General features: G+C 45.2%; 1 protein-coding gene across 1 annotated transcript in view; it reads left to right on the top strand.

Annotated features, from left to right (window-relative positions):
* Positions 1–24,098, top strand: part of VPS13A (vacuolar protein sorting 13 homolog A) — a 153,830-nt gene that overhangs the window by 109,285 nt on the left and 20,447 nt on the right. Inside the window, exons 55-65 of the mRNA XM_069961812.1 lie at positions 8,662–8,809; positions 9,042–9,188; positions 10,902–10,983; positions 12,648–12,717; positions 12,994–13,102; positions 19,835–19,948; positions 20,172–20,317; positions 20,401–20,482; positions 20,891–21,004; positions 21,910–21,985; positions 23,072–23,235. Coding sequence (XP_069817913.1) covers positions 8,662–8,809; positions 9,042–9,188; positions 10,902–10,983; positions 12,648–12,717; positions 12,994–13,102; positions 19,835–19,948; positions 20,172–20,317; positions 20,401–20,482; positions 20,891–21,004; positions 21,910–21,985; positions 23,072–23,235 — 1,252 coding nt within the window. The remainder of the gene's footprint in view (positions 1–8,661; positions 8,810–9,041; positions 9,189–10,901; positions 10,984–12,647; positions 12,718–12,993; positions 13,103–19,834; positions 19,949–20,171; positions 20,318–20,400; positions 20,483–20,890; positions 21,005–21,909; positions 21,986–23,071; positions 23,236–24,098) is intronic.

The following is a 24,098-nucleotide window of genomic DNA, read 5'->3' as shown; positions in this document are numbered from 1 at the left end:
GTTTGTAGGTGCTGACTAGCTACTGTACATTGAGGGGAATGTATCAACCATATATGCCTGCAGAAGAAAAAACAACATATGTGAGGTCAGCACTCAGACGAATATGTGGTCATGTCTCCTGGCTTGATTGCCTGAAACTTTTGAGCACGGAGAGACTTCCCCTGGACTCCGTGGTATCATATACAAAAAGAAGAAGACAGATTCCTCTCCAGCTCAGATAATATTGAATGCTTTATTGGACATACATACATATGTATGCCTGCAGTTCGGTGTAGAAAAGTCAGAAATGTTTGTGCAATACTTTGTGATTTTTTGCCGGTTTACGACGTAAACAAAGTGGTATTCAGTGTCGGACTGGGGTTCCTGGGGCCCACCTGAAGAAATGATCCTTGAGGCCCACCAATGTAGAACCAGTGAGACACGACATGCTGACCTGCTCCTTTCCTGGATCCTTCTGTATCTGTGACAAATCCCTTGTGAATAACATTTTTAGTTAAACTAAAACTTTCAGAACACCCTACATTTATACCGCTGGGAGTTGTAGTTTCTGAGTGGACTACCCTTTAATAAATCACTGTGTTCAGAGGCGCCTGGTGGCTGCAATCTGTGGGTCACAACCATCAGCCCTGAAGGTCTAGCAATACATCTGTCTACAGCGGCAGTTATCAGAGGATTGTCTCTTTACTGTACTACAACTCCCAGCATATCCTGAGGTCTGCAGACTGTCAGTACATGCTGGGAGTTGTAGTGCCTGCATCTGTTGTAGTTGGGTCCTAGGTGCATTATACACTGGATGCTTTGTGGCATATAAGAATACTGAGTTCTGTGGGGGCTCAGTGTAGGGAAGTGTCCCCCCCCCTCCCCATAAGAGGCATTTAAATGCAGCTGTCTCTGAATCCCCATAGCGGACACATAACGTACGCTATGGAAAAGTCAATAGAGGGAAGTCAGTGGGGTCTGTCAGTATTCACCTGTATCCATTTAAAAAAAGGCATCTGGCATAGCTGTCATTTACAAATCCCAACTAAAGACCCTATTCCACCAACAGATCTGACGACAGATTATCTGCCAAAGATTTGAAGCCAAACCCAGGAGTGGATTAGAAAAGAGGAGAAATCCAGTCTTTCCTTTATGACCTGTTCTCTGGTTATAGTCTGTTCCTGGGTTTGGCTTCCAATCTTTGGCAGATAATCTGTCGTCAGATCTGTTGGTGGAATAGGGCCTTAATACTGTAATGAGTGCTCTACATGTAAGTATTCTTTGGCCGGCAAGGTCCATTTACATACTTCGACTTTTTAAAAACGTTTTTGCACAGTCTGACTTCAATTTGGAGGACACTTACAATGACCGAGGGAATTGATACTTTTGTTGCTCTGATAGTTACCAAAAGCCTAGTTAGGCATATACTTGCATAGAACCGAGTCACTAAACCTTGTGTGGCAAGCAAATACATTACTTACAGGCATAAGAATGGCTGAACAAAAAAGGGAAATGAAAAGTTCCCACTAATATTATTTCCATCTAGGTTTGTAATACAACTAATAGTTTTTGATTATGGAAATAGAACGTAGAGAGTCCACAGCTTCCAACAAAGTAGATTCTTTATTTAGGGCATATAAAAATTACAAAAAGGGAGGATAAAAACGTAGGCCAACGTTTTTATCCTCCCTTTTTGTAATTTTTATATGCCCTAAATAAAGAATCTACTTTGTTGGAAGCTGTGGACTCTCTACGTTCTATTTCCATTTTTTACTGGGCGCAGCCTGCTTCACATCCACCTGCTTCAACTGGGATTACCACCAACCCTGCACAAGTCTCCTCATGGTGAGCTGACCTACCCCTGTATCTATCAGTTTTTGATTATACCATGTCAGGTTATGACATAGTGATTCTTTTATCACTATCTATTGTTAAATCCAGAAAACTTTCAATCTGGACCCTATACCTAACCATAAGCAACAGGTTTGCATTATTTGCAGTAGGTGATGGTTATAGCTCCTCTTTCCCCCTCTTCATGGGTCACAGAGTATACCTAGCATACCATTGAAGTCATTGAGTCTGAACCAGACTTTCTCGTGCGTCTTATTGGGGGACACAGACACCGTGGGTATAGGCTGCTGCCACTAGGAGGCTGACACTAAGAAAAAAACAAAACAAGTCGGCCCCTCCCAGCAGGCTATACCCGCCCACTGGCACTGAGCTAATTCAGTTTAGCTTAGTGTCAGTAGGAGGCAGACGCAGGTCTGGTTACTCCAGACCAGTTTCTGCTTGTGTTTTTCTTTGAATTGTGAATTTAACCTTTCTTCTTACAGGTCGGGGCACGGTGGGTCATTAAAGACTCGCCCTGATCCCCCCCCCTCATGCAACCAGGGCACAGACCCTAACTGGAAAGGGGCTGTTTACCCTAGGTTGCCACCGGCCGGACCCAGCGCCCAGGACACAGACTAGCCCTGCTGTCTACTTGTTTCCTTCATGCGGACTTGCTCCGCCAGCCCCTGCCCGCCCAGCCTCCCAAAGTTGCGCGCGGCAGCGCGGCACAGTGCCGGCAGAAGATCTATGGGACAGTCAGCTTCAAAGGGGTAAGTAATACCTCCCCTGCTCTCTCTCCCCCCGTGGGCTGTTCGGGTTCCCCGGTCCCCTCCTGCGGCCTGTTCTGTTCCCCGCCCGCCCGCCGCCCCTTCCCCATGCGCCTCCGGCTCCCGTGTCCCCCGCGTCTTCTTCACCTGCGGCGTTCCGGTCTTCCTACCGTCACCGCATGCGGGGGTCGGGTCCTGGGATGCCGGTCTTTGTAGGTGCCGGGTGCGGGGCCTCCTCTTCTCCTGCGGGCCGCGACTTCCGGGGTCCGGCCCGTGACTTCCGGTTTCGCGGCCTCCTCTGCGCGCACGCCGCTCCTCCCGGTCTTTTTTGTATTTCCCGCGCGCGGTCTTCTCTCCCGCGCGGGCCAACGCCTGACGTCACCACGCACGTGTCGCGTCACTCCGCACGTGACGCGCTCCTGTGCAGCCCGGTCGGTACGGCAGACTGCAGCTCCTCGGTTGGCAAGAGCCCTCGTTCTGTGGGACTACAGCCCCCAGCCTGCCGTTTTTCCTGGCCAGCTTCTTCTGCTCGTCTTGCCCTCAGCAGCCGTCCTGTGCCCTGACCGGACCTCTGCCTCTTTCCGGATTTGTTTGGTAAGGCCTCTCTGGGACTCTTATGCCTGTTTTTTTCTTGTTACTGTCCTGAGTTTTCACTGTGTGTTTTCTGTTATTCTGCAGGCTTTTTGGTTACTTCTTAGCCTCCAACAGCTGCCTGCCTGAAGGAATACACTAGCTGGCTGGTTTTTTCTTACTAATATATATATATATATATATATTTAGTTTTCATTATGTCTGACTCAAGATCTGAATCCACACGCCGCCAGCATCCTCCTCCTTCCTCTGTTACCTACTATTTCTGTACGTCCTGTAACACTAAATCTGCTTCTGGCCACTCTCAGCCTCTCTGCGCTGCTTGCTCCATGCAGTCCTGTTCGTCTATGTCCCCTACTCAGGACCCCCCACCGGAGTCTGAGGAGTCTGCCCCGGCCTTGGCGCGCTCTCTCTGCCAGTCAGTGTCGCAGATGGCTCAGTTGTCTCAGTCTGTGGCGGCCGCCCTCGACCGCCTGTCTGCTTCTTCTTCAGCGCCTGCCCAATCCCGCCCGGCAGCCAGTGGCGTCCGCTCCGGCAGGAGCCGCTCCCACAAGCGTCCTCGCCGTGCCTCTTCTCGCTCTTCCTCTGGCTCCCCTGGAACTAGCCTGGCCCCTACGCATCTCTCTCCTGACAGGCGATCCCATTCGCCTGGAGATCTGTCGGATTCAGAGTCTGTTTCCAACTCTGATCCTGAAGATGTTTCTCCCGCAGCTTCCACTGTGGACAGCCTTGTGGCCGCAGTCCGCGATACCTTCCAGTTGAAGGATTCTCCGGACCCATCGCCTTCTGATGAGGTCTTTTTCCATAAAAGCGGCCACCGTGTCCGCAGCACTTTCCCCAGTCACAAGGAATTTGATGACCTGTTTTCCAAATTTTGGAAGACCCCAGACAAGCGTTTCTCAAAGCCTAAACACTTGTCGGTTCTTTATCCTTTCCCCGAAGACCTCGTGTCTCGCTGGTCAGGCCCACCTTCAGTGGATCCCCCGATCTCTCGGTTGACCAAGGTCACGACTCTTCCGCTGGACAATGCGTCGTCTCTTAAGGATTCCACTGACAGACGCACTGAGTCCTTAGCTAGGTCAGCTTTTGAGGCCGCCGGCTCCTCTCTCCTACCCACACTTGCTTCCACTTGGGTGTCTAAGTCCATTTCAGTGTGGGCTAAGCAACTGAGGGACGGCCTTACCTCTGGCGTATCGGCCGAGGACTTGGCCGACCTCGCCCAACAGATTCAGGACGCGGCTCAGTACCTCTGCTCGGCTTCTCTGGACGCTGCAGCCTGTTCGGCTTTTGCGTCGGCCAATATTGTAGCCATTCGCCGTTCTTTGTGGCTTCGTGAGTGGCGGGCTGACAACGCTTCCAAGCGTTCTCTCACCAGTCTTCCTTTTGCGGGCTCTCGTCTCTTCGGGAAACGTCTGGATGACATAATTTCCGATGCCACGGGGGGAAAGAGTACCAATCTTCCCCAGCAGCGCCCCAAGCGTCAGGATTCCCGTCGCAAACCAGGCTCCTTTCGTTCCTTTCGGTCGCTTCCGCCGTCTCGCTCCGGGAAGACGGCGGCCCCTCAGAACAAAAGGTCCGGTTTCTCTAAGAACCGTTCTTCCTGGCAGGCGCGATCTGCCGCTTCCCGCCCACCCTTTAAGCCTGGCACCTCCAAGCCCTCCTCCTCCTGAAGGTTTTCCCCCACCCGGATCTCCTCAGGTGGGCGGCCGCCTCCTGTTGTTCCAGGAGGTCTGGCTTGCGCATGTTCAGGACGCCTGGGTGCGAGAACTGATCTCACAGGGTTACAAGATCGAGTTCGTTTCCGTTCCCCGCGATCGTTTTTTCCTTTCTCATCCCCCCAGGTCCCCTGCCCTGGCGGCCGGTTTTTTCCAGGCCATCCTTTCGCTCCTCTCAAAGGGAGTGATTGTCCGCGTCCCTCCTCTTCAACGGTTCCGCGGGTTCTATTCGAACCTATTCGTGGTTCCGAAGAAGGGCGGTTCGGTACGTCCGATTCTAGACCTAAAGCGTCTGAATCGTCATGTCCGACTATCTCACTTCCGGATGGAGTCCCTGCGCTCTGTGATCGCATCTCTGGAGCCAGGCGAGTTTCTTTCCTCAGTGGATATTCAGGACGCGTATCTTCACGTGCCGATTTTCCCTCCTCATCAACGTTTCCTGCGTTTTGCAGTAGGGGAAGAGCATTATCAGTTTGTGGCATTATCAGTTTGTGGCTCTCCCGTTCGGCCTGGCTTCGGCTCCTCGGGTTTTCACGAAGACCATGGCGGCTGTCATGGCTCTTCTTCGGGCTCGAGGTGTCTCAGTAACCCCTTACTTGGACGACATACTCGTCAAAGCCCCATCCGCGGACCAGAATTTAGAGAGCCTCCATATCACCCTGGATACGCTCTCACGCTTCGGTTGGCTGCTCAACCGTTCCAAGTCCTCCCTGATCCCTGCCCAGTCCATCGTTTTTCTGGGAATGCGTTTGGATTCAGTACAGGCCCGCGTTTTCCTTCCAGAGGACAAGTTGCAGTCCCTTCAGGTCAACGTCAGAGCTCTTTGCAGCCACCGCCCTGTGTCCATACGTTTCTGTATGAGGGTTCTGGGGAAGATGGTGGCATCTATGGAGGCGATCCCTTTTGCCCAGTTTCATTCCCGCCCCCTACAGCTCTTCCTGTTGTCACGGTGGGACAGGTCACTCCCCTCTCTAGATCGGAAGGTGAAACTACCGGCTCGCCTCCGTCGAGACCTTCAGTGGTGGCTGCGGTCTTTGAGCCTCTCTCGGGGTCGCTCCTTTCTTCCCATTCATTGGCAGATCGTGACCACCGATGCCAGCCTGCAGGGCTGGGGAGGGGTTTGGAACGATCTGACGGTTCAGGGAACCTGGTCGTCCAGGGAAGCTTGCCTCCCCATCAACATCCTCGAGCTGCGGGCGATTCGTCTCTCCCTTCTGCACTGGCAGACACAGCTCCGCGGTCTCCCCGTTCGGGTGCAGACAGACAACGCCACTGCAGTGGCTTATGTGAATCATCAGGGCGGGATCCGCAGCAAGGCCGCCATGATGGAAGTGGCGCTGATCCTCTCCTGGGCGGAGGAAACCGTGCTTGCCTTGTCCGCTGTTCACATTCCGGGTGTGGACAATTGGATGGCCGACTACCTGAGTCGTGCACGTGTGGATCCAGGGGAATGGACCCTGCATCCCGAGGTGTTCTCCCAGATCTGTCGCAGGTGGGGGACACCGGATGTGGATCTGATGGCGTCTCGCTTCAACCACAGACTGCCGAAGTTCGTCTGCCGGACGCGGGACCCTCTGGCTCTGGCCTCGGACGCCTTGGTGATTCCCTGGCATCGGTTCAGCCTCCCTTACATCTTTCCTCCTCTCCCGCTTTTGCCGCGGGTGGTGAGAAAAATAAAGTCAGAAGGACTTCCGGTAATCCTCGTGGCCCCGGACTGGCCACGGCGCGCCTGGTACACGGATCTCGTGAACCTCGCCGCCGACGTCCCTTGGCGTCTACCAGACCGGCCGGACCTTCTCACTCAAGGTCCACTTTGCCACCCGCGTTTAGCCACGCTACGTTTGACGGCGTGGCTATTGAAACCTGGATTCTGAAATCACGCGGTTTCTCTGATGCGGTCATCAGGACCATGATCAGGGCCCGGAAGCCTGCATCGGCAAAGATTTATTATCGTTGTTGGAGGGCCTACCTCCGTCACTGTGAGGCCTGTTCTGCGCCACCACTTCCTTTTTCTCTGGCGCGACTCCTGGCCTTCCTCCAGGCAGGCCTGGACGCTGGCTTATCCCTGAGCTCTCTTAAGGGCCAGGTCTCTGCCCTTTCAGTTTTTTTCCAGAGACCATTGGCGTCAGTTCCCCAAGTCAGGACTTTTCTCCAGGGAGTGGCGCACATTGCACCTCCTTATCGGCACCCAGTTCCCCCGTGGGATCTGAACCTCGTCCTGGATGCTCTGCAGTCTCCTCCGTTTGAGCCCCTCCGGGAGGTGCCTTTGGCCATCTTGTCCTTTAAGGTGGTTTTCCTGGTGGCGGTTACGTCTGTCCGGCGGATTTCGGAACTGGCAGCTCTTTTTTGCCGTCCTCCCCTGCTGGTGTTGCACCAGGACAAGGCGGTGCTTAGGCCCGTGGCTTCCTTTCAGCCCAAGGTGGTTTCACCTTTCCACCTCAACGAAGATATTGTTCTTCCCTCTCTCTGCCCGGCCCCCTCTCATCCGAGGGAGCGCGCGCTCCACAAGCTGGATGTGGTTCGCGCCCTGCGCATATATCTCTCCAGGACAAAGTCTCTTCGGCACTCGGACTCACTCTTCGTCATCTCTGAGGGTCCTTGAAAGGGGTCAGCGGCGTCTAAGGCGACCCTGGCCCGCTGGGTCCGCTCCGCCATCGCTCAGGCTTACCGGAGTAAGGGTAAGTCGCCCCCGTTCCGGATTGCAGCTCACTCGACTCGTTCGGTTGGGGCTTCCTGGGCCATCCGTCATGGGGCCTCAGCTCTTCAAATCTGCAAGGCCGCCACGTGGTCCTCGCTGCACACCTTCTCTAGGTTTTACCGTGTGGACACGTTTGCATCGGCCACGTTTGCATTGGACACGTTTGCATCGGCCGATGCGAGTCTGGGCCGCAAGGTCTTGCAGGCAGCAGTGGCTTCTTCCTCTTCTTAGCTCCACTCTGTCTTTTCCCACCCAAGGGACTGCTTTTGGACGTCCCACGGTGTCTGTGTCCCCCAATAAGACGCACGAGAAAGGAGGAGTTTTTACTCACCGTAAACTCTCTTTCTCGTAGTCTTCATTGGGGGACACAGCACCCACCCTCTGTTGTCTGATTAAAGTTGCCTGTTGGCCTGTGTTTTTCAGATTTTGAGTGTGGACTGTTTTTTCTTTATGGTTGTTTCGGCTCCTCCTACTGCTTTTTCACTACTGAATTAGCTCAGTGCCAGTGGGCGGGTATAGCCTGCTGGGAGGGGCAGACTTGTTTTGTTTTTTTCTTAGTGTCAGCCTCCTAGTGGCAGCAGCCTATACCCACGGTGTCTGTGTCCCCCAATGAAGACTACGAGAAAGAGAGTTTACGGTGAGTAAAAACTCCTCCTATTCTGTCCTATGTTTCATGTTAAAGCTGTACAGCCTATCTCTAACTGCTGTGAACACCAACTCAGGCAAGATGACTGCTCCATAATCATGTACAGAAAATAGAATAAAAAATCTACAATGCAGTGATAGATGAGAGAAAATTACTATTACTAGGTCATATGTTCCATTTATTTGCTGCCCTACTGTACTGTGTATACAGGAAGGAAGTGTGTGCCTCCAGTATGACCACCCTAGGGGGAAAAAGCATAACAAAAACACTACATCACTTGAAACTATAATACACTAGACTATCCATGTAAACTGATGTATGCTTTATAGTGTACTAGGTTATTAACTGAATGTAGGGTGTAGTATAGTTAGATCAGGAATGCTTTCTTCTACGTTATTGTAAGTCGTATGCCTTTTGTATGCTTTTTCTTTTTAGTTCAGATGTAGTTTGGGAAACAAAAAAGAGGACAAGATGGAGACCACTAAGTGTCAAGCAAACTGAAGCACTAGAAGCTGCCTACAAAGAGTACAGTGAATCCTCTCCTACAGATAACAAGATAGTTGACTTGGAAGCTAATTCACAGGTACTTTAACCATGTACATGATATACTTTACTGAACAAGGCCAGTGGATGATAGATCCACCTGCCAGACACCTACTTGATTGTTGAGGATAAAAGAGTGATACATGACAAATATAAAAAATACAACTTTCAGAGCTTCTATATACTGTATTGACTGTTATCTAAAAGACAAAAAATTCTCTCTCTACATGAATCTGTAAACCTCATGGTGATGCTTTTTATAAATGTTGCAGGTCTGCCTGACACCCACTTTGACTGGCATGAAATTTGTACAACCAGCAATTGTACCAGTGAGAAGAAGCTTTTTGCCCGCTTTAAAGGTTGAATACTCAGCCTCTGCTCACCAAACATCTTACAGACTACAAGTCAACAGAATACAGGTAAAGGAAATGCTCATTTGTGCTATTATCTTTATTTATTTATTATTTTTTATTTTACTTATAATGTCACTTAAATAAGCAGTCTGCACTGAGAGATTTAGCATCAGACAGGGGGGTCCAGTTGCCAGAGCAGCCGAGCTGCACCCAGCCATTTGCCCTACACCTGAAGACGCCCCGTTTAGGGGTGTAACTAGTTGTGGTGGCGGTGTGTTAGGTTTTTATTTGCTACTTCCACAGTTCCTTAATCCCAGTAGTCTGCAGCTATCTGGGTAGATTAGAGTACCACCGTTTGTGGACTAAAGTACATATATTAGTGAACTGTGGGAGAGTGATTTTAACTTTTTCATGGTGCTTATTGACTTCATAATATATTAATACTCATTAAAAGTTAAGTTTTAGATATAGTTTTCAAGGGGTGATCCAGGGCTCTTTGGGCTAACGGCCCTTTGCGCCAGTGTGACATTTGTTTAAATTTACCCTGGACCCCTTTGTTTTTTCTAGGCACTTTAGTTGGTTGTTTGCATTTTAAACCTGCTCTTAACTAGATCTTCCTTTGTTTACGCTATCCTTCTAAGTGAAATTAAAGTTACATTTTAATACCTTCGGGTAAAACAGGGTATTGTATAGAGGAACTCCTCTGATATTGATACATATGTTGACTTGTACCCCCTGAATAGGTCAGGATCCATTGGATATATAGGAAAGTCAGTGGAGGTGCAGTGGGGTTCTCAGATTAGGATGTGACAGACCGTGTCAACCTTTTTTTTTTTAACCCTGCTATTCTGTTTGGTTCTACTATACACATATAATGTTCCGGTCATTTTTGACCAGGCCTATTAAAGTCTGGACACTAATTTAAGTGTTTTATTTGATAGTTATTCATAAACAAATTAAAAATTAAATCAAAAACTTAATTTTTATTTTTTTGTGTCAAAAAATGTTACATGGCCTTATTGTATTATTCATGCATATTGCACATTTGCAAAAAAAAAAAATTGGGTCTATTTCACTCCATAACACAAATGCATTGTACACCGACACATCAAGAATGTTATAGAAAAACAACCATTGGCCACCGATTAGTTTGGCGTTTACAGGTGTAAGTGCCTATGACTTTATCTAGAGCAGTCGTCAAACTGGCGTCTGGCCCGCAGTGCCATTATATTTGGCCCACTAGCCAATTCACAAATTGAATTGCATCTGGCTTACCGACATCGCATTAGATTAAAATATGGGTGATGGCTGGCTACTATATAAGAGACTATAGGGGAGGGCTGGCTACTATATAAGAGACTATAGGGGAGGGCTGGTTACTATATAAGAGACTAAGGGGGTGGACTGGCTACTATATAATAGTAAACCTAGGAGACAGCACTTCTTATGAAAAAACTTGATTTTTTTTATTCACATCAGACGCAACGTTTCGGCTGGTACTGCAGCCTTTCTCAAGCGTGGAGCTTAAATAAAAACTGCTATTAGTAAGAACCCCTCAAATGAGGAAAAGTCAATGAACCACAAGTTTCAGAACCGCATAATGAATTTTAAAAAATATTAAATTTCAAATTTGGTCATTTTAGACTGAACAGAACAGCAGGGTTAAACTAGAAAGCCCATGTCTGCATGATTTTAGAATGTTCTAACAAACTGCAAGGATTCTTTTCATGCTGTTTTTGTTTGTGGTTTTTTTTTTTTTACAATTTTCTTTCCTGTCAGATACAAAATCAAATTCCCGGGGCCATATTTCCGTTTGTATTTTACCCTGTTAAACCACCAAAGTCTGTGACCATGGACTCAGGTTTGTATATTTGTTAAATTTATATTGTGAGTTATTTATGTAATTATGATCACCGCCATGTAGAATTGTTTATGTCATTCATCAGTTAATAGCAAGTGAAGCTATAGTAAGCAATAATAATAATAATAATAATAATAATAATAAAAAATATCTTTGTTTTTATGTCTGTGCCCATGTCCTGATGGGGTTAAATGGGAACAGACACAGTTCAACAAGTAGTGCAGTTACTTAAAGTGTCACTGTCGTTATAACTTTCAAAATCCAAATTAACAGTAGATGTGATATAAAGCAAGTTTGCAATTTACATTCATTATGTTATTTTTTTTTAGTTATAGGAAACACAAGACTTCCTGTGTTTAGACACTTTTTTTTTTTTTTTCAAAAAGACTAAACACAGGAAATCACAGGATGTTTCCCAGGTCATCTGTGCTCACATGTGATTGTCGGACACATTGAGCTGTGACTCTCTGTACTGGCCCGACTTCATGTGTTTAGTCTCTCTTTTTCAATCAGCACAAGTAGGTATAGCTTTGTTTTACAGCAGGATAACAAAAAAAAAATAATAATAATAATAATGTAAATTGCAGACATGCTTTATATACCATATACTGTTGATTTAGAACTTGAACGTTATAGCAACAGTGACACTTTAAACTGTAGTCTTTGTGTAAATCCATTTAATGGCTTATTACACTATAAGGTACATTTATTGTAAGGCTAAAGTGACATTTAGGGTGCAGATGGGCCAGATGCGCCTAAATATATTCACAAACGCTGCTTTTGCAAATATTTTGTTCACATTGGGTCCCTCTGTACCATTTGTGCCAGAGGGGTGGTGAGTGTGCATAAAATAGGGTGTGGCCACATGCAGAGGAGGCGCCGCCTGAAAATGTCAGTGAAACCTACGTTAGCTTTGAGTTGACGTTTTACTTTGTTTGCACGGAGGGACTCCGGTGCTTAGAGGATTTATGTAGTGGCATTGTGTCCCCCAGAAATTTTTATTTAAGTATTGTATTGCCCCCCCAAAAGCTATACAAGTCCCCAATATACACTTATTACGGGAAATGCTTATAAAGTGCTTTTTTCCCTGTACTTACTACTGCATCAAGGCTTCACTTCCTGGATAAAAATGGTGATGTCACTTCCTGGATAACATGGTGATATCACGACCCGACTCCCAGAGCTGTGCTGGCTGAGGCTGCTGGAGAGGATGATAGCAGGGGGACACTGAGGGACACAGGACACTGGAGGGACACTGAGCATCCCTCTGCCATCATCCTCTCCAGCAGCCACAGCCCGCACAGCTGTAGGAGTCGGGTCGGGACATCACCATTTTATCCAGGAAGTGAAGCCTTGATGCAGTAGTAACTGCAGGTAAAAAAGCACTTTATAAGCATTTCCCGTAATAAGTGTATATTGGTAATCTGTATAACTTTTGGGAGGCAATACAATACTTTAATTAAAATTTATGCTGGACTTCTCCTTTAATTAATGTCCCCCTATTTTTATTAATGGATAATTAAAGAATAATCAGTCTATCTGTTAAGCAGAAATATAATTGATATTAGCTTACGTTATTAGGGACTTGTTTCAGACATGCAGTTGTTGCTTTATTTTAGAAGGTTTTAGAAATAACTAAATTTAAATGTTGATTTTTTTCACAGAACCCAAACCTTTCACTGATGTGAGTATTGTGATGAGAACGGCAGGACATTCTGAAATCGCACGCATAAAGTAAGTTGTACAGTAATTCTTACAAAGTCAAACAAATGCTTTCATCGGAAACAAGGCTTTACATGGAGTGTTTACTGCTGCTATAACATTTTTTGCTGGTGCCATTTTGCTACTAGGAGTGCTGACTTGTAGCTGTAGGCTACTGTTACACATGGTAGCATGCCAATTAAGCTGACAGATCTGCTCTAAAATTAGTAATAAATTTCTATTATTCTTCTATGTGATCGATGGTATTCAACATTGTGAAGATTGACTAATTTACTATTTTGTGAACAGATATTTCAAGGTTTTGATACAAGAAATGGATCTGCGGATAGATCTTGGATTTTTGTATGCCCTTGCTGATCTCTTTGCACAGAGTGGAGATGTGCCTAAAGATCAAGCCGTAAGTCAACCTGCTTTCTACGTTTAATAATAAAAGCACCACTCTCACTGAATAATTGTGAATAGTCTTTGCTACTTTTTCTTTGATATTTGTTCCGTTTGGTATATGGTTTTCATGCTATATGTAATGTAATTGACCTGTTTGCTAATAGGTTGTTTAACCCCTTCTCCCATCATACATTCTGGCCCTTAACCCCTTAACGACATCGGGCGTAAGTATACGCCCCCGCAGGGTGGGCTTTAACGCAAACTGGCGTATACTTACGCCCGATGTTTCCCCGATCGCTGTGTGTTCACACACAGCGGTCGGGGAAGATGGCCTGCTATAATGTATAGCAGGCCATCTCTGCTCGTCGGCACGGGGGTGATTAACCCCTCCCGTGCCGACGATCGCTGCTATATGCTGATCAAGACAGATCAGCATATAGCAGCTGAAAACAGCTTTCCGGGTCATCGGTGACCCGGAAAGCAATGGCGATTGGTGCTGTCCGAGATAGCACCAATCGCCATAAGTGTCCACAAGAAAGATGGCGCCGATGCCACCCCCACGATCGCCGTGATAGGCCGGCCAGTACCGGCCGGCCCATCACGGCGATCATTCTGTAAAAACACAGTTTTGCCGGGTTCTGCACCCCTTAGCTAGGTAGCTGAGGGGTGCAGAACAGGTGTATGTGGTGCAGGTGTACCATACTCACCTGATCTGGCCGTCCGGAGCGACGATCTGCAGTCTGCGCCGTCCTCGCGTTGTCTTCGGGTCACTTCCGGGTTCGGTCGTCCAGCGTCGGAAATCTTCGGAAACGTTCGGGTCCTCGGGTTCGGCGGGCCTCGGCAATCTCCGGCAGCGTCGCTCTACTGCCCCCTAGCGGCTGATCAGTGAATATCATTCACTGATCAGTTGCTTTGGGATAAAAAGATTTTTTTTTTTCCAAATTTCTTTTTCTTCTTTTTTTGCGCCCTAACGCCGCTGAGTGCTGATCAGCATCGCACATAAATGCGCCGCTGATCAGCAACTCCTCCTTTTTGGCGTAGGGGCGTTTTTTCCCCCTATATCTTACCGCCACTGTCTGCTGATAAGTGCCGCACATAAGTGCAGCATTTATCAGCAGCTCCTTTCTTGGCGTAGGGATATTTTTTCTTACTGTCAAAAAAACACGTAAAAAACACTACACTATACAAAATAAAGTTTTACACTACACCAGAACACATTTACATACCCCATATACCATTCCCGGTATAAAGATGGCCCCCAGGGTGTTTTCGGTGTCGGACGCATACACTATTATTGCCTCCGACACTGAAACAGCCAGTGAGGATGAATGGGGGGATCCTTTTTTCCTCCATTCATCCTCATCATCATCATCCAGTGACGTGTCTTGGGGTAGGGTAGGGTAGCGTACGCTGCCCCCCAGACATGCCTTTTCCGCCAGTACCGTCCCAATAAGAGATGACGGTATGGTATGAAATTCTCCAAACTCTGTGAGAGTACCTCAGGGTACACTTACAGATTTAGGGTACGTGCACACTGCAGAATGGCGAAGGATAACCCTTTGTGCATTCCGCAGCTGGCACCCACCGGCGGACTGATGGAGGCGCGTGTCTCCCCCCGTGTCATAGACTCCATTCTATGCACGGGCGGATTCCGTTGTCCGTCCAAAGAATGAACACGTTCATTCTTTGGACAGAGGGCAGAATCCGCCCGTGCATAGAATAGAGTGTGACACAAGCGGAGACGCGCGCCTCCATCAGTCCGCCGGTGGGTGCCAGCTGCGGAATGCACAAAGGGTTATCCTTCGCCATTCCGCAGTGTGCACGTACCATTACAGTGTATGAAGGAAGGGACACCCGAATCCAGCCCCCAGATGCCCCCCCATCCTCGGAGTTAGTGGGGAGATCATTCGGGAACTGATCTTCCCACTGCTGGATAAAGGTTACCACCCATACGGGGATAACTTTTATACCAGCACCCCCTCTTCCGGTCCCTTGCTGCCCGAGCTACTGTAGCTTGCGGCACGATCCGAAAATATCAGAGGCTGTAATAAAGCCCTAATATTTAGCAGCCATGGAGCGGACCCAGCGCTTCTGGATATGAAGGACCCCGTATCGCACCAGGACAACATTTTCCAGGTGACGTCCCCCACACTGGAAAACGGGAGACGCCAGAAGAAGTGCAGAGTGTGGCGTAACAGGGGGATCAGGAAGGACACCATTTTCCAGTGTGACACCTGTCCTGATCACCCCGTCCTCTGCATACTGGATCGCTTCAAGGCGTACCACACGTCATTGGGGTTCTACATTATCTAAATTCCTTCCCTTATTCCTATTTCAGGGGTCACGTTGATCCAGGGATTGTTCTGATTGCCATTATGGAGTCGGGAAGGAATTTTTCCCCTGTGATAAAGCTACTGTCGTCTGCCTCACAAGTGTTTTTTTCCTTCCTCTGGATCAACACAGGTTGAATTTGATGGACACCTGTCATTTTCAACCTTATAAACTAATAATTGGCCTAATACCCCCAAATAAATTAGAATGGTCCCTTTTCCCCAGCTAAATAGGTATGGCCGCCATTCCCATTAGAGGATACCATGATGCAATTACAAAGCCTCTGTGCTGCCAGGACAGTAGAAACCCCCCACAAGTGACCCCATTCTGGAAACTACACCCCATAAGGAATCTAACAAGGGGAGCAGTGGGGATATGACCCCCTGGTGACGGCCACATTTAGGCCGTGAAAATGAAAAAATTGTATTTTTTATTTTCACGGCACATGTTCCACATATGTGCCCGTCACCAGTGGGGTCCATATGCTCACTGCACCCCTTGTTAGATTCCTTATGGGGTGTAGTTTCCAGAATGGGGTCACTTGTGGGGGGTTTCTACTGACCTGGCAGCACAGGAGCTTTGTAATTGCGACATGGCCTCCATCCTCCATTCCAGCCTCTAAATGGCGCTCTGTCCCTTTGGTGACTTGCCCTGTGCCCATATGGCACATTATATCCACATGTGGGGTATTTTCGTACTCAGGGGAAATTACCCTACACGTTTTGTGTTCACTTTCTTTTTTAACCCCTTGTGGAAAAGGAAAAAATCAAGGCTAGACCAACATTTAGTGTAAAAAATTTTAAATTTTTACACTAAATCATTGATCTTGTCTTGATTTTTTCATTTTCACAAGGGGTTAAAAGTTAAAAAAAAACACTAAATGTGTAGAGCAATTTCCTTTGAGTACGGAAATACCCCACATGTGGACATAAAGCGCCATGCGGGTGCAGGGTAAGCCTCCAAAGGGAAGGAGCGCCATTTTGTTTTTGGAGGCTGGATTTGGCTGGAATGGATTTCGAAGGGCCATGTTGCATTTAAAAGGCCCCTGTATTGCCAAGACAGTTGAAACCCCCCACAAGTGACCCCATTATGGAAACTACACCCCTCAAGGAATGTAACAAGGGGTGTAGTGAGCATATGGACCCCACTGGTGACGGGCACAAATGTGGAACAATATGGCGTGAAAATGAAATATTACATTTTTTACACTATAATGTTGGTTTAGCCTTAAATTTTTCATTTTCACAAGAGGTTAAAAGAGAAAAAAACACACAAAATGTAGAGCAATTTCCCCCGAGTCCGTAAATACCCCACATGTGGACATAAAGCGCCATGTGGGCGCAGAGCAAGCCTTTCGAAGGGAAGGAGCGCCATTTGGATTTTGGAGGCTGGATGTGGCCAGAATGGATGATGAACGCCATGTCGCATTTACAGAGCCCTCGTGCTGCCAAAACACTGGAAACCCCCCACAAGTGACCCCATTCTGGAAACTACACCCCTCAAGGAATCTAACAAGGGGTGCAGTGAGGATATGGACCCCTTGATGACGGCCACATTTGTGCCGTGAAATTGAAAAAATGAAAGTATTTCATTTTCACGTCACATTGTTCCACATTTGTGCCCGTCACCAGTGGGGTCCATATGCTCACTGCACCCCTTGTTAGATTCCTTGAGGGGTGTAGTTTCCAGAATGGGGTCACTTGTGGGGGGTTTACAGTGCTTTGGCAGCACGAGGGCTCTGTAAATGCGATATGACCCTTGAAATCCATTCCAGTAAAATCCAGCTTGCAAAGGCCAATTGGCGCTCCTTCCCTTTGGACACTCGTGCTGCGCCCGCTTGGCACTTTATGTCCACATGTGGGGTATTTCTGTACAAAGCTACACGCTTTGTGTTTTTTTTTCCTTTTATCCCATTGTGAAAATGAAAAATTGAAGGCTAGAACAACGTTTTAGTGTAAAAAATACATTTTTCTTTTTTCACGCCACATTGTTCTGAAAATCTGTGAAGCACCTGTGGGGTCCAGATGCTCACTGCACCCCTTGTTACATTCCTTGAGGGGTCTAGTTTTCTAAATGGTGTCCCTTTAGGGGTGTTTTTTAGGTTTTGGCACCCCAGAGCCTCTGCCAACCTGAAGTGGTACAGTCAGAAATGACCAAATATAACGGAGCCATTGAAATTCACTAGGCGCTCCTTTGTATCTGAGGCTTGTGGTTCCGTCAAACAATGCATTAGGGCCACATATGGGGTATTTCTATAAACTGCAGAAACGGGGCAATCAATATTGGGGTGAATTTCTCTAGTAATAAGTTTATAAATATGAAAAATATTACAATATTAAAATATTGGATTACAATAAAATCTCTGCACAGAAAATTAAAATTTTCAAATTTCTTACACACTTAGCTTTTATTTCTGTGACTCTCCTAAAGGGTTAAAACACTTTCTGGATGTGCTTTTGCAGAGTGTGGGGGGTGCAGTTTCTGAAATGGGGTGCTTTGTGGGGCTTTCTAACATACAGGCCCCTCAAATACACTTTAAACCTGAACAGGTCCCTAAAAATATCTGATTTTGAAATTTTACTGAAAATTTGGAAATTTGCTGCTTATGTTTTAGGCTTTCTATTGTCTAAAAAAAATGAAAGATCGTTTAATAAATGCCGCCAACATAAAGTAGACATGTTGCTAATGCTATTTAATATATAATTTATGTGGTATAACCACTTTCTGTATAAGCAAAAAAGTTTCAAAGTTGTTTTTCACAATTTTTCACGTTATTTGTTTTTTTTTCATAAATATTCGTTATGAATATCGACTCCAATTTACCAGAAATGTAAAGTACAATATGTCACGAGAAAACAATCTCATAATCAGCCGGATAGGTAAAAGCATCCCGAAGTTATTAATGACTAAAGTGACACAGGTCATTTTCATAAAATTTGTCTCTGTCATTAAAGGGGTTGTCCGGCGATAAAAAATTATTCACAGAATAACACACATTACAAAGTTATACAACTTTGTAATGTATGTTATGTCTGTGAATGGCCCCCTTCCCCGTGTTTCCCCCCACCCACGCTAGACCCGGAAGTGTGGTGCATTATACTCACCGCATCTCGTGTCGTCCACGGTCTCCGATCCTCAGCAGTGACGTCTTCTTCGGGAGGCCGGCGGATCTTCCCGAGTGCCGGCCACCCTCTGCAGCGTCATCCGAAGCTCAGCCGCGATTGGCTGAGCATAACTGTGCTCAGCCAATCGCGGCTGAGCAGCTGATGACGTGGCCGCGTCATCAGCCGTGATTGGCTGAGCACAGTTATGCTCAGCCAATCGCGGCAGAGCTTCGGATGACGCTGCAGAGAGCGGCCGGCACTCGGGAAGATCCGCCGGCCTCCCGAAGAAGACGTCACTGCTGAGGATCGGAGACCGTGGTCGGCACGTGACAGGTAATGTATAGCGCACCACACTTCCGGGTACACGGGTGGGGGTGGTGGGACACGGGGAAGGGGGCCATTCACAGACATAACATACATTACAAAGTTGTATAACTTTGTAATGTGTGTTATTCTGTGAATAATTTTTTATCGCCGGACAACCCCTTTAAGGCCATTTCAGGCTCTGTCCTTAAGGGGTTAATACCCAAGTAATTTTTTTTTCTTTTGTTTTTGCATTGTCTCCTCCCAAGCAGTGTAAACTTTCTATTTTTCTATTGACATAGCCTTATGAGGGCTTATTTTTTCAGGATGAGTTATACTTTTTATCGGTACCATTTTAGAGACAGAATAAGAAGGATAGGATTTTTTTTAATTTATAAAAAAATAAAATAATTTTATTGTTCAGGTTGTAACGGATGCGGCCATTCCTAATATGTATATTTTTAAGGAAGCTACAGATATGTAATTGATGATGGTAAAATACAGTTGTGTTCATGAACGCTTGTAAACATGTTTTATAGTGTCTGTGACAAGAAGAAGACATTTGCTGCTTTCACTTTACACATTATAGGGTTTATCCGTTGGGAAACAATATTTAAGCTAAGTTCACACTGACGTTTTTCTCTCCGTCACGGTTCCATTTAGCTGTTCTGTTTTTAAACAACATAAACGGACAATGAAAAAAGTAAAAATTTTGCAATCAGTTTGCATCAGTCTGCTCATCAGTTTTTTGCTTATCTATTTAATTAATATGGATGGATCCGTTAGCAAATAAGAAAAAACGTTAGTGTGAACCCAGCCTTAGTTCTGGAAAAGTTTAAAAAAAATTTAATCTGTATATTAGTTTGTATGTAACCACTGCTGAATCACTTAGATATAAGGATGAAGTGGACCTGGAACCTGAATATCCCAGTTTACAGATACCTGAGATTCTTCTGTTTCATACAGATTATTATTATACTACCGTAATAACTTACATGTTTTTATAGGTGGAGCTTTTCAAAAAGGACATAGAATCTCTCCAAGCAGAACTGGGCACAGTCTCTTCCATCAGTTCATCTCAGCTCAGCCTTTATGAACATTTTCACATATCTCCTATTAAGGTAACAGAAAATGTATTGGAACCTCCTTAGCTAATATCATATTTTCTGTTTCAGTGTGTTAAACAGAGGTTTAGCTATAGGGGGTGCAGATTTATCAGTCTGACCCAGGTCCTGGTAAATGAGGAATCACTCATTTCGCATTCAGGACCAAGCTAAAAGCTTCACCTCTGTGTTACACGCAATAAGAAACAATGTTATAATGTCCTCTTCTACTTTTTTGTAGCTTCATTTAAGTTTTTCTCTAAGCACTGGAGGAGATGATGGGAATAAAGAACTTCGAGATAAAGAGCTGATACCTGTTCAGTCCTTAAACCTTCTGCTAAAAAGTATTGGGGCCACCCTGACAGATGTGCAGGATGTTGTGTTTAAGTAAGCACTAGCTATCTTTATTTTAGTATGTTAGAAAGTATACATGTCCATTAAAAGTATTGTTTTCTTTTATTTGTTTTCAGATTAGCATTTTTTGAAATTCAGAATCAAGTTTATTCCAGACAGGAACTGCAGTGGGAAGTCATCAGACATTACTCCAGACAGGTGAGAAAATAAAATGTAAAAGTTTATACCTTAAGTTTACCCTCCAAACCTATGTGGTCACACCTGTTTTTCTTGCAGCTGTGTACTATCCCACATTCACTTGGCATTTTCTCTTTTAGTAGCTTTTATAGCAGTCAGTAGAGCAGCAGACCCAGATACAAAATGTTTCTTTTACTTTGTCAATATTAGTATGTGAGCAAAAAATGTTCATTATAGATTACTTCCTTATCTATATTTAAAGTGGACATGTCAGCATTTTCTACTGTATCAAACTAAAGGGGGTTATCCTAAAACATGTCCACTTTTTTTCAAGAGACTCGACTGGAGCACATTTGCCGAACAGTTTACAAATGTCATATATGAGATTATGTTAAAATTTTAACAACTACATATTCTTTTGCTCTGTAGGCTATAAAACAAATGTATGTTCTTGTTCTTGGACTTGATGTATTGGGGAATCCTTTTGGCTTATTTCGTGATTTGTCTGAAGGAGTGGAAGCATTCTTCTATGAACCTTACCAGGTAATGCAATGCACTGTTGTAACTATTACACTATAGGAAAGTAATTGTAAATTTACCTAGCATGATGCCTTGGAATTATTAGGATAAAGAAGCACTCCATCAATTCTATTTTTTTTCTTGCTTAGTGCTACTGTTACTAATGAATAATGTGAAGGATCCATTTCTTGTGATGTCACTGGCTTTCCAGAGACAGTTGGGGGGAGCCTAAACACACTGCACTTTTTTTGCCCTCTGACGTTCAGTGACCTAGGCCTTCTGTCCACAAAGTTACAGTACTCGTCTATGTATTTCCAGAAAAAATTGCATCATTTTTATACAAGTTTTTTTGGAGTAAGGGCCCTATTACACAGGACGATTATCGTGCGAAAAATCGTTCGAATTTAAACGATAATCATTCTGTGTAATTGCAGGCAACGATCGAAAAATTGTTCCTATGTTCGTTGATCATTGATTTAGATCTGAACCTAAAATTATCGTTAATCGTTCGCTGTAATTCCACGTTCGTTCGCTCAAGTTCCGCGTTTTTTCACTAATCATTCAGTGTAATAGCACATTGTACATTGTTTTTGTGGGATCGTATCGATCGTAACTAACGATTATCGTTCTGTGTAATATGGTGAACGATTTCAGGTTAACCGTAAACAATCTCGTTTGCGATTGTTTATCGTTTGTCGTTAATCGTTAAAAATCGCTCAGTGTAATAGGACCCTAAGCGTTGATAAATAACCCATCCTCTCCACCCCCAGTGATTTTTTTTTTTTAGCATAGTATTTGATTCTCTACTGCTAAAAAGCATTATTTAGCCAAATGAAATATTACTTTACTGGACCAGCAAAGCATTCTTGTTGTTATATCAAGAGTTTATACCTCTAAAAGTAGCTGTCTGTTCTGTTTTATTTTGACAGGGTGCCATACAAGGACCGGAGGAGTTTGTTGAAGGAATGGCATTGGGAGTAAAGGCTCTTGTTGGGGGAGCTGTTGGTAAGTGAAAAAGTCAATAGAAACATAGGAGATTGTTGGCAGAGGAAAACCACCTTGTCCATTTAGTCTGCCCCATTTCCTTTTTATCTTCATCTTAGGATAGATATATGTTTGTCCCAGGCAGGTTTACATTCACTTACTGTGAATTTACCAACCATATCTGCCGGAAGTTTGTTCCAAGCATTTACTACTCTTTCAGTAAAATAATATTTTCTGACGTTGCTTCTGTTCTTTCCCCCAACTGACCCATCCCCTTGTCCTTAGTGTCTTATTTAAAGCAATATGCAACAAACAGGCCCTCGGCTCCACTGGAACATGAATCCAAAAAAGCTTATGTATAAGCCACAGTACATATTTCCTAAAATAACCCAATACTGCACATTCAATCATTAAATGTGCCCCTTTTCAACAAATTTTGGACAATTCATAAAATTACACAAAGCAACATTCTGCTCAATCAGGCCGATTCAGCAGATAATCACTCTGTGTAATAAAGACAGCGATCACCCAAAGAAACAACCATCGGCTGATCGTTGTCTTTCAACCTGCTAAAAACTCTTTGGACGCCGACTGCGCATCGCTGCGTGTAATAGTGATGCATAGATGGCCAATGAATGTGTTAAAAAAAACATAAACGTTATACATAACTATCCACGCTCCCTGGTGGTCTCCTAGCTTCTGTGCACTGATCACAGCCTCCGTGTTATAAGCCCAGTAAGTGAGCGTCATTTTAGCAGATTGCCGTTTGCTTACACTAGGCATCGGAACATGTAATAGGGCCTATATCCTTTGAGCTTCACGTAATTGCACACATAATTTTTCATCTCTCCCCCCCCCCCCCCCTTACTCTAATTGTAAATGAAAATTTGTTGAGATACAGAGACAGCAATTTTTCTTGTCGCCAAATGTAACCCCACCTGTTTAGTATGAGCCTGCTTTGTTTACCAGAGTAACCAGCAACTAAATACATTATAATACAATCTTACTACTCCATATTCAGTTAATTCTTTTATCTCTATGTGAAGATAGGAATTTAGTCTGTCTTATGTTCGCATGAAACACAACCTCATATTTTATTTTTTATAGGTGGATTAGCTGGAGCAGCATCCCGGATCACAAGCGCTATGGCCAAAGGTGTAGCAGCCATCACCATGGATGAAGAGTATCAACAAAAGCGGAGAGAAGCCATGAACAAGCAGCCAAGTGGAATCAGGGAAGGTCTTACACGTGGAGGAAAAGGCCTTGTATCTGTAAGGGGTGTTAAAAAATAACGTAGGACTGCTATTTTCTACCTTTTTAGTCCTATTTACACTTGGCTTGTGTTTTGCCATGTGCCCGCTCTCTCTATGTGCCTATGTACAATGTCATATCTCTGTTTTTCAGAGGGGCTGTGGTGCACCTACTGGAGCTCATTACAAGATGATGTGTGAGCATGGCTTTACCCATGACCTCCCTTTCTGTATTTTTCTTCCTCCACCTCATCAAATAATGGTTTAGTAACACAGCTATGTCAGAGAGTGGTTGGCTTTTATTGAAGCAGTTTTGTCGTTATTGCAATTTCTTCCAGCCTGTGCCATAAGTGTAAATGTGAAAGTGGGCGATGTGGACAGTAGAATCAAACAGTACTGTTCCCAAAACAGTTGAAGGATGCCAGAAGTCATTTCTACATAGGAGCTCTGTGGGCAGTGCTTTTGGCTTTGTACAGGCCTTAGCAACAGTACTGCTTGATCTGCTGCCATTGCTTTCTACAGTCACATGCCGCAAAGCATGTGGATTTCCTTAGGGACATTTTTTTTCATTAAATTGAATGTATTTCAGTATTTAAAAAAAGGCATTTCTGAAATAGGATTTTAGTTAGAAATGTTAACATTTGTCTCCTGCAGCTCTTCTGCATCTCTATACATAGCAAGTTGCAGAATCCAGTCCAGAGCTCATCACATTTGATTTGATCATCATACCTGAGCTCACATGATTGCTTAGTAAAGGCAACAGTGGCTGGAGATTTGTTTCATGGTGACTTTACTGTGAACAGTCCTTTGTCAAGCGAACAAGAGACTAGAAATGAATGGATTAAGATAACATTAAGCTATTAAAGTGTACCTGTCGTTATAAC

The sequence above is a fragment of the Dendropsophus ebraccatus genome, chromosome 3, assembly GCF_027789765.1.
Source record: "Dendropsophus ebraccatus isolate aDenEbr1 chromosome 3, aDenEbr1.pat, whole genome shotgun sequence".
NCBI lineage: Eukaryota > Metazoa > Chordata > Amphibia > Anura > Hylidae > Dendropsophus > Dendropsophus ebraccatus.
This window is presented reverse-complemented; position numbering and strand designations above follow the sequence as displayed.